Below are 10,916 nucleotides of genomic sequence, written 5' to 3' on the forward strand. Positions count from 1 at the left end.
AGCTCTTCAAGATAGCTCTTTGCTTCTTAAGTACATTAATATTTCCCAAAGAGGCCAAAATTAGAGTTGGTGGAAAATTCATCTCCTGTAAAAACACCATTGTGGTGATACTCACTGAGGAAGGAAATCCCTTTGCCAAAAGCAAAGGCTGAGAGCAATTTTTGAATAGAGACCTGTGGTCTGGCCTAGGACCACAGATGGAGAAGAGAACGCTTAGCTTTTTTGTTTGTTTCTTAGAATGAGCAGGCCGGTTCCCTGCTCCAGTGTGTCCTCTCTGCTCTGTAACATGAGGAGGGAAGTGGTCTTTTCCAGACCAAGTTCCCTACACTAAAGACTCCCGAAGCCTTTGTCACAGCAGCTTAGTTTTCTAGGCAAGCACATACGTACCTTGGGAACTCATCATGAATTTTTAAAGTGAATAGGATTTTTACACGATTGGCTACATCTGGGGCTCATTTACGATGCATTTGATTAATAACTTTTCCACATTTACGCAGCAGCTGTGCACACCTCATTGTGGGGAGCCAATTGATGAACCCTTGGCCTGTTGAACAAAAACGTGATAGACCCCCAGAGCCCATGAATGAACTTGAGGGTCAGTTCTGTATTCCTAACCTCCAAATGGAGCCATTGCTATGTCATTGCCTCTCTGCCCCTTTGTGACACGGGAGTCCCCCAGCAGCGACTCAGGCCTCCTACCCACATGCTCACCTGTTCTCACCTCGTTCTCCCTGCCAAGGTGAGCAGCAGTTAAGAGAACCCAAAGGAGGATAACTGTTAACATATCAAATGCTCTGTTTACTCTCAAGGTTCTGGACATTAAAATACTGTTAATATGTCTATTTCTCCATGCGTGGGATTCTCAGAAGCTTGCCTTTTGCAGAAAAATCTCAAGTAAAATCAGATGCAGCCAGAAAGGCAAAAGATAGCAATAAGACAGTAAGCTCCCTGGAATTTTTATTGTTTATATATCTTTATAAATATTTGTCACTTATAAAATGACTTCCCTGTATTTGTCTCATGAGTAGAAATTCATCACCAATAAATGGTCTCAAATCATTAAATTTAGCTGCATTGAGAGGTTCAGTTACTGCATAACTTAGTAGCTCATTGGTTACCAAGATCCCCCTACTATTTGAGTTAATAGATTGAGATGCTCGGTTGCTCTTGTTGCCTAGCAAACGTGGTCACTTGACAAGCTTCTGAGGACACTCCTGGCACTGTTGCTGGGCCCCTGCGTGATTTCTCATGCCATTGCACATGCGCCTGGCGGGTGCAGGGTTTCGGTTCCTCCTTGGCCAGTCTGAGGCCCACTAGACTAGTTCTCAGACCAGGAATTGGGTTCAGAGGAATTACATGATTTAGCAATGCTGAATTCAAACAGAACTCACACTAGTCTGGCCCTCCGGTCTTGTCCTGGACCACAACACATACTGGTGAACCCCTGTAATCATGTCTCTGACGTGCTCAGCCTTGACAGTCAAGGCCTGGAAGAACAATGACCAGGACCCCCACTTTAGCTCCGAAGGAAGTAAGTAGGCTAGTGGGCTCAGGGGTGCTAACTGGGCTCCAGGACTTGATGGGATGTGTCTAAGAGCAGGGACTTTGTTACACCCCCCACCCCCCGACTTGGGTGACAGGTGTCTGAACCAGAAACTGACTTTTGTTGTCCTGTTTTGCAGTTCCATGCACTCTCTTCTCCTCAGTCTCCTTTCCCTACCACCCCCACCTCAAGGCGGGCCCTGCACCGGACACTGTCAGACGAGAGTATTTACAGCGGCCAGAGGGAGCACTTCTTCACCTCAAGGGCTTCGCTCCTGGACCAAGCTCTCCCCAACGATGTCCTCTTCAGTAGCACGTACCCGTCTCTCCCCAAGTCTCTTCCGCTGCGGAGGCCTTCATATACCTTGGGGATGAAGTCGCTGCATGGTGAGTGTGTTTCCAGCGGCCATTAAACAGCCCTGCTGCTGATGACCAGTGTCCCCAGAAACTGCCGCCACCCAGTTGCTTAGAGAATGACTTGGTGCGTAGAGGGCCTCGTCCTGCCCATCCCCTTACCTGACCCCTCATCTGTGTTCCAGTCTGCCTGGTACAGACATTTCAGCCTCACCAGACCCAGGATGCTTGTAAAATTACAGATCCCCAGGGCTTGCCCAAGACTGGCTGGATTTGAATGTCCACAGTGAGTCTGGGAATTAGTTTTTGCCAAATATCCCATTTGCTGTTCTGACTGGACAAATGACGAACACTAGAGTAATTTTTTCTTAGACTTGTATCCACAGGCTCCCCCTAGCACCATCAGAACCCAGACTTTGCTCTTATCTGTCTGTCCCAGGTGGTGGGAACCGTGCCTGTGGTGTCAGCCCTCACATGTGGACTCACTCAGTCTCGTCCCATGAGCAAACACGTAATATGTTAGGGAAAGGCTCGCTGGGGACAGCACCTCCATTCCAGCCATAGGTTCCTAAATGCCTCCTTTCTTCTGTGACCTCACCAGATCCCAGTTGTATGAAGGCCCACATTCTGGGGCTGTGCATTTAAATGTGTTCTTTTCCTTTTTCCAACCTTTGTGTACCCCCACTCCGGGCCTCCTCGCTATGGCCTAGACCGTGACTTCTGTGGAGCTGTGCTCCTGCTTGTTGCACATGTGACTGTGGCCCCACATTCCTGCTGAGAATGTGGGGCCACATATCTCCCTGTCTACTCATAGGCACATTTCATATCTCCCTGTCTACTCATAGGCACATTCCTTTCCCTTTTGCTTCTCTGGAACAGTATTTTCTTTGAATCACTTGCTTGGCTAGTTTGTTTTCTTCCTGCATCATTCTTGAGCTCTCAGCCCATTCTGATGAATGTTCCTGCACTGTCTCCATCCTGCTCATGGCCCCCTGCAGTCCCTTCCCCTTCCATGGCAGCCATCACTCAGGCATCATGCCTGCTTCCTCCCCACCTCTGATTGCAGATGGAACTGGCTTCTCTCTGGTCTAAGAGGTCACCCCAATGACCTTGTAGACAGGCCCGGTGAAAGGTCTCTGCATGTGCCATGCCAAAGTAGACCCTGCCTTCTAGAAGCTTACATTGAAGAGGGCACCCCAGACATCCTACTCTCACACATCCATTGTCCAGTGAGGAAGCCAGGGGTTGAAGGCAGCAGAGCCGACATAACTGTGGGAAGGGTAGGGAGGCCAGGCTGCCCTCTCTGAGTGCCCTCTAGCACTTTCTTGCTTCCTGAGCTGAGCTGCTCTTGTTGGGCTAAGCCCTGAGCCCTGGTCGCTATTGGTATGAATACCACTGCAGTGTGATTAGGAAAAGGGAAATGACAACTTCTTTTTTTCCCCCATATGGAAATTTGGGCCCCTGATATAAAAGGGCAGAGGGCTGTGAGTGACACACAAAATTGTCTGTTCCCCCTACTTAGCCTTGGTGGGAGCAAGTTTAAATAGAACCGAACATTTAATATCTGGCAGTTTTTGTTGATTGCCATTTACTCATAATTTTGCTAATTTTCAGCACATTAATAACTAGCAGCTGCACTTCAGAGCAGTCCTTTATGTAATTTGAAAGGGAAAACAAGCACTAAATATACTCTGGTTTACCAGGCTAGCATAATTGATGAAATGTTTTAACTCCTTGTAAACAGGTATTTCTGGAGTGACTGATAAGATCTTAACGGATAGCTTCACCTTTAGCCTTGTCTTGGCAGGGATTTTACTGTTACAGTCACATTCCGAGGGTGTCCTTTCTCTGCCCTAGTTTTCACCCCGTCTACTGCCCTGTTGATGGCATTTACTTTTCCTGAGCTACAGCTTCCTGGCCCCTCCAGCCCTTCCTTTCTGGCCTCCACATGCATGAACAGTGTGGCATGGCCTCAAGTGGCACAGAGTGGCCTCCTGCTCCCTACCCAGGCTGCACAAGGGTTAGTTGTTAGGATGATTTAATATTTGAATCTGAAATATTGTGAGCGTAGCAGGGACTCCGGATGTTGGACTGCTGTAATCCAAAACCAATCCTTGGAGTTCCTTACTGTGTCCTTGGGAAGGAGAATAGTGCCAGCACCAGCTGTAAAGTCACCTTCCTCTGGTAACTGTGCGGGTATCCAAGGACCGTCATGTGATCTGACCTGGTTCTGCCACCACCACAGGCACTGCCAACCAAGGAACCAGTGGGCCATCTCTGGGACCTCGAGCAGATGGCACTGGGGCTGCGGCTGTCCCTCGTCGCTCCCAGGGACACTGGAAGTCCTCAGAGAGGGCAGGTCGGATCCCAGGTCCTAGTCCAGACAGAAACAAGCCTTATTGTCCCCTGATATAGTTATCAGTAGGCTTCCCTGGTCAGACTCCAAAACACTTTTCTGGTGAAAAGCATCTTCGTCCCAGCCTGGGGCCCTCAGCTCTAGGACGGGCAGGGAGCCCTGGAGCTGCCCCAGGTCCCACTGTAGACAGACAGCTCCCACAAAAGCACATTCCCCCTGTGTACCACTAACTCTTCCATGACACACATTACAGGTCATTAAAAAGAAAAAGATTTCAAATTGGTGGAATCCATTTCCTAGCTCAGCTTTAGAATAGCCACCAGTGGCCTGCTAGCAGCCTATTCCTGGTAACGACTGACTTGCAGATCTCCTGGACACCAGGAATTAGCTTTTCCCTCATCCCTTCCTTTAGGAGAGTTCTCCGCCTCGGACAGCTCCCTCACCGACATCCAGGACACGCGAAGGCCCATGCCTGACCCCGGGCTGATGCCCTTGCCTGATGCTGCTGCGGATTTGGATTGGTCCAACTTGGTGGATGCTGCCAAGGCCTATGAGGGTGAGTCTACTTGAAGACCCAGGTAGAGCAGGTGACTACTCCCCCGGTCATTTCCATTCCCTCTGCTGGTCTGGACACTGTGCAGCACCCGTGCTTCCCTGGCATGGCCAGGAACCAGTAAGAGTCATTGAGCACGGGGTAGGGATGTCTGTGGTGAGCGTCAGTCACAGGGAGCCTGGCGTTCCTCTGTGCAGGAACTCCCTGGATATGGGAAGGGCAGGGCTGGGGAACCCAGCTGCCACATGACTGAAAGGAAGATGCAGCAAGTCTTTCATCATATCATGAAGGTGTCATCGCCAAACACATTGTCTGTATGCTGGTACGCTGGTCCTGCTGGACCCAGCCCCGTCCTGACAAAAATTCAGTGCTCCCTTTGCCCTCATATTTCATCTGGCCCGTGTGGCCGGCACACTTTCTGCCTGCGCTGCTCCTCTGCCAGCTCAGGCCAGTGGGTCGTGAGTTTTTTCCTGTAATTTTTAGATACTGTTGGTGTATTTTGTTTTACTAAGATCTTCTAGGTACTTAACCATTTCACGGTTAAAATACAGTAATCACTTTCCATAAGATAAAAATGGGACAAGGATTCATCATTATGAGAAATATGCTCATAAGTTCATATTTTACAAAATTAAACAAGGAGATAAGCCGGAACCAGTCTCGGAAAGTATAGCGCCTAGACCATTAACAGAAAATGATTAGGAAAACTAAGTTCTCCTTTTCCTGTACCTTGGGAGATTTAATTTTATTTTCAGTAAGCCATAATATTAAGGCAAAATTTGACTTTGCAAAACCACAAGCAAATAAGTTAATAATCTGCCTTATTCTCTGTACCTTTGATAATTAAGAGAAAATATTTATGGGGAGGTTTTTAAAAATGCACAACTAGTGCATAAAGGAGAGAGCAAGTGAAAATCAAAGTGTTTCAGGGGAGTGAGAGGTATAATAGAGGCAAGTCATCCATTGTACGTTTATGGCCAGGATGGGTTGAGAGAAGCAAGTTAAGGTTGACTTTCCCTCACTGGATCTGTACCCATGAATGGCTGAGAATGCGCACTGGCCACGAACAATGTCGCCGTGTGCCCACGTGGCCTCCGTGTCTGTTGCTACATCTCACATGTAGCTGTGGGCACGACTAAATTCCCATCAATGTCATTCTGAAAATGTTCACATGTCGTCTGCTGTTTTAACTCATTACTATTTCCTAAATAGCCAGAATTTGCTGTGCCACATCAAACACATTAAGAAACAGGATCCCTGAATCTTTCACAGGCCAGCTCTCCAGCTGTGGGGAACTGGCAAGGGGGCGAGGCCTGTGCTGCAGAAGTATGAGAACACAGAAGGCCGTAAATGCCCTTTCTTGACCAGCTGACCTTATTCCAAGGTTGTCATTCCAAATTTTTTGATCCCAAAGTGTTCTCTACCAAATGAGGAGACTAGCAGATGATTGGTTTGGGAGTTCTTTTGTTTTTATTGTTCTTACTTGAAGAATTAAATGTAGCTATGCAGTCCAGCTCCATTATTCAGGGGGAGCTGAGCAGACCACAGAATGCAGAGTGGCCAGCAAGGAGTCCACATTCAGCAGACTGCAACTTCCTCAGAACTAACTAGATTTTAGATTTCAATTTTTTGGTCACTGCCCTTCATAGATGATGGTAATCATTCATTTTAAGTTGGTATATTTTGAAACACAGGGGGCGTGGACTTCATTTAAAGTCCACCAAGGTGGCCAAGCATCCCGAGGAAATGTACTTCAAGAAGCTGAACGCTGGCTCTTTGGTGTATTTTCTACCAAGTGGAAGGCCTTGGTCTAGAAGTTTGGCACAAGGCCCGTTTCCAGGGAAACATTTAAGAGTGCTACTTTGATGTGCAAGGGTAAAGGAGGACTAGAAACTGATGCACAGGAACTATTTTTAAAAGGGAGATTACAAATCTCCTGTCCTCACAGCTGAGACGGTAGTGGCTTCTCCCTGTGAGGGCCAGAGGCAAGGCCTGTGACGCATTCGTGCAGGTGACCCGGGTTGGCTGTCAGTGCAGTTATCTGCTGTTGCCTCTCAGTAGACAGGGGCCCAAGAAGTGGCCTGGTTCCAAAACACTGAATGGTTTCCTATCTACCTTCCAGTCCAGAGAGCCTCGTTCTTTGCTGCTAGTGATGAGAACCCTCGCCCCTTGAGTGCGGCATCCAACAGTGACCAGCTGGAGGACCAGGCTTTGGCCCAGATGAAGTCTTACAGCAGGTTGGTCACCCAGTGGCGAGGGCACCACTCTGTACCACGCGTCACCTCCACTAGTGACAGCAGATGTGGGGAAAAGGCGATGGAGGCCCTATGGATTAGCTGAATGAAGCTCATCACCGCAGTGCCAGACACTTCAGATCCTAGTTAGAACTCTGTAACTCAGTACTGTCAACAATTAAACTTCTTGATGACTTAAAGTCGTAATTACGAATATTCATTATTTTTAGTGCCATAATCTATGCCCTCAGGGCTTACTAGGTAAGGAAAATCATTTTTTTACAGGAAGAATCCCCGGGTTCCTGTGCAGTCAGTCCTTGATCTGGTTTTTGAGTCCTTCCCCAGCCATTAGTTGGTTATGTTTGTAAAAAGTACCTGGGTCTTAGCTGCTTCAGATCTCTGCTGGAGAACTGGGTCACCAGGATAGTTAGGATTATATGTAAAATAAAAAGTAAATAAGCAATAATTGGGGCCCAGAGGATTTTTTTATGCGTTAAGAGCACAGACTTTGACTTGTGTTTAGCTGTGCAGAGACTGACTTTTCAGATAATGAGGTTCTTGGATAAATGTGCAGTCCTGCATGTGAGAGCATCCAGCGGTCAGCTTGGAGTGCAGAGCACTCCTGGATACAGAATTTCAAGAATTTGAAACCTCTTCCCTTAAAACCTTTTGAGGGTGATTAGAATCCAGGTGTCTGTAAAACTTGGTCAGAAACAGTAATTAGGAAAAGGGAGGTTGGTATAGATTGTGCAACTATTCTGTGGGCTCACACATGTGGCCTTCACTCAGCGGAGAACTTGAGTGGTGGGTCATTTGTTACAAAAATAACAGGCGAGGCAGGACAGCAGCAGCTACCTGGAGGGGCAGGGAAGAGAGCCCTCAATGTACTTTCTTAGAATGGGGCCTCCAACAAAGAAAAAAGTCTGAGTGAGCAAAGAATGGTTTCCTGAAAAGGGATTTGAAAACAGTTCCTAAATCTCTGTAGACTCATAAGGCTCTTAGTTCAGGGGAGATTAGCAACTGCAAATGAAATTAAATGTTTTTTAAAAATCATCGGTGCACACACAGACAATTCATTCTGAAAACCTTCAGGCATCGAGATAGGCTAGTGAGAGCTGCTTCCATCCCGACCAGCTGCTTCAGCCCTTCGAGGGCTGGGACTCTGGGCTGGGGCCTGTGGAGGACTCCTACCCGCAGCCTGGGTGTCTGTTCGGCACCCCCTATTCAACCACATCGTTGGCCTTTGACCCCTCCAGATCGGCCCAGATTGTACCTTATCATCATGAGGTTGTAGACTACCACTGCCCATTTCCCTTTTAAAATCCATCCACTGTCAGCTTTTACAGCCTTGTGACACTCCATCCCACTCTGGGGTTTGCCTTGTGGGCTTGTAGATGTAAAATTAGCAGGAGACATTGCACAAATCATTTTGCATCTTTGATTTTTAAAGTAAAGACTGAAAATTCAGAGTCACTTCCTCTCCCCCTTTGACTTGTGGAAAGAGGAGTGACATGCCACCCCAGTGGAAGCCTCGAGATTCTCCGCTGTGTGATCCTGTAGTTGCTGCTGGCCAGCACGCACTGGGAAATGTTCTGCAGGTGAAGACAGTGGAGGAAGGAGAATGTCCAGGGTCTTCATTCCTAAGGCCCTGGAGGTAGGCGCTTGCCTGCCGTGCCATCTGTCCTGCCAGTGGGGTAGCCTTCTTGTCCTCTAGTTCGCCCTCCCTTGCTAGTCCACTACCAGAGCAATATATTTAAAATGAGAGCAAATAAGAAAATGGGCCGAATAATTTGCTAACACAGCAATAAAATAACAGAGAACTTAAGTCATTAAACTGAAAAGCTTTTGAGACATGCAATGTTTAAAATATTTTAAGCTATGTAGACTAGCTTTTAAAACATGAACCTGATGACTTAGACTGCCACTGGATATGTATACACAGACTCTTTTATGGGCAACTGGAGACCTGCCTAATCTCAACTCTTCCCCATCCTACATGCACACGCGAGAGACGCTCTCCTCCTCACAAAGTCCACCAGAGATAGGACTCATGATGCTGCTGGACAATTCTGTCTGCCAAAGAAGCGCCAGTTGTGCTGCCAGAGACCATTTTCACTTATTGTCCTATATTCTTTTGTGTGAAGATGCAGCATCTTCAACAAAAGAAGCTATTGATTGGCTGTAGCTCAAGCTTATTATTGCCTTTTGTTAAGATTACCATTTTTTTTTAAGTGAAAATGCACATTGGGTGGCCAGACTAATTTGCCATTGAAAACCACTTTATAAATACAGCCACTTCATTTAAAAAAAAAAAAAAAAAATGCCAAATCCAGCCATGGAGGCTCCTGCCAACATGGTCTTTTGTTTCTTATTCCCAGCAGTAAAGATTCCTCTCCCACTCTGGCTTCTAAAGTGGACCAACTGGAAGGTATGCTGAAGATGCTTCGGGAAGATTTGAAGAAGGTAAACGCGTGTCCTCAAGACAAATTGCCCAGTTTGTGCAAACTGTCCTTGAATTGTGTGAACCCTTTTTAAGCAGTGTCAGTACAGTAAGAGGTGGATGCTTTCCCTGTTCTTGGGACACACACCTTTAGGAGGCTGCTTGGAGCTCACTTCCCACTGACCACATGGTACAAGAAGGCCCTCACTGCCAAACACGGAGCCCCTTTTGTGACAGCCTTTAAAGCTTGGCCACCCTCCCCCAGCCTCCCCACCCTCGTCTAGTCCAGACTCACCTGTCACCATGATGCTTGCACATTAAAAGGTCTGAATCTTGGTTGTTTTCTTAAAGTGGCTTTGACTGTTTGAAACAGCAGCCACCAAAACAGTAGTCTAAAATTGCAGATATCCTTATTAACAAAGACATTAAAATGCACAGCAAAATATTTACATTCCCACATAAACCTGTAGTGAACCTCTGGAAGCGCTGGGCTCTGGGTCAGCCCCCAGTCAGCTAGAGTAGCTCACACCTGACACCAGGCCATGCACACCGCGGTGCAGTAGAATGAAGAATGGAAATGGGCCAAGGGTCAAACAGATCGCTACTTCTAGCTGTGGGCTGAGGCGGCCCCCCTTAGTTCTTTTCTGCTCTGCTCTACCTCCCAGGAAAAGGAAGACAAAGCCCACCTTCAGGCCGAAGTTCAGCACCTGAGGGAGGACAACCTGAGGCTGCAGGAAGAGTCCCAGAATGCCTCTGACAAGCTGAAGAAGTTCACGGAATGGGTCTTCAATACCATAGACATGAGTTAGGGGAGGCTAGGTGGACAGGAGGAGGGTGCCCTCCCGTGCGTGTCTGGAAGCCCCTAGCCATGCCATTGAAAGCATTCTCCAAGTGCCCTCCCTGCACCCTACTTTGCCCCCCTTCAGGGAGTGCACAACACAATTGCAGATCAACAATCATTATCTGCCTTTTGTAGAAAAGAAAAACAAAAAAAAGTAAATAAAAATTTTAAAAAGTAAAATAAAAGTTTAACTGCTAAAATGTGAATGTCTTTATTTTTTGCACAATTATCTTTATCTGTTATGTATTTAAAAAGAAACTGGGCCTGGGCCCAGGGTCCCCCACCACCCCCCAGGCCCATCTGCCACTCTTTCTTATCTATTTCAGGTAACCCAAGCTTTCCCTCCTCATCCCAACAAATGTCATTGTTCCTAGGAATATAAAGTTTTTTAAATTGTTTCTTTGGGGACGGGGAGGGGTGCTTCCTTATTACCCCATTCCTAAATGCCTGGAGAGGGAGGTGCCCTTAGAAAATGCCCACCTCCCTTGAATGAGTTGTGCATGAGCTAGCGCTGTTTGTATCCATCTTATAGATAAGATCTGCAGGACTGGGATTAACAATAGCAAGTGAGGGACCAGGAGCGAGGCAGAGACCGT

General features: G+C 47.2%; 1 protein-coding gene across 11 annotated transcripts in view; it reads left to right on the top strand.

Annotated features, from left to right (window-relative positions):
* Nucleotides 1-10,520, top strand: part of SIPA1L1 (signal induced proliferation associated 1 like 1) — a 517,634-nt gene extending 507,114 nt beyond the window's left edge. For 10 of the 11 annotated variants that reach the window (XM_054691354.1, XM_054691347.1, XM_054691371.1 and 7 more), the window contains 5 exons: nt 1,683-1,929; nt 4,665-4,808; nt 6,928-7,042; nt 9,418-9,502; nt 10,145-10,520. In XM_054691354.1, the coding sequence (XP_054547329.1) occupies nt 1,683-1,929; nt 4,665-4,808; nt 6,928-7,042; nt 9,418-9,502; nt 10,145-10,288 (735 nt within the window). In that variant the 3' untranslated portion in view covers nt 10,289-10,520. The remainder of the gene's footprint in view (nt 1-1,682; nt 1,930-4,664; nt 4,809-6,927; nt 7,043-9,417; nt 9,503-10,144) is intronic. The other variant, XM_037503618.2, reaches the window with a different exon arrangement.
* Nucleotides 10,521-10,916: the final 396 nt, after the last annotated feature.

The sequence above is a fragment of the Talpa occidentalis genome, unplaced genomic scaffold (genome assembly GCF_014898055.3).
Source record: "Talpa occidentalis isolate TD23 unplaced genomic scaffold, MPIMG_talOcc4v2.1 talOcc4.11, whole genome shotgun sequence".
Taxonomy (NCBI): Eukaryota; Metazoa; Chordata; class Mammalia; order Eulipotyphla; family Talpidae; genus Talpa; species Talpa occidentalis.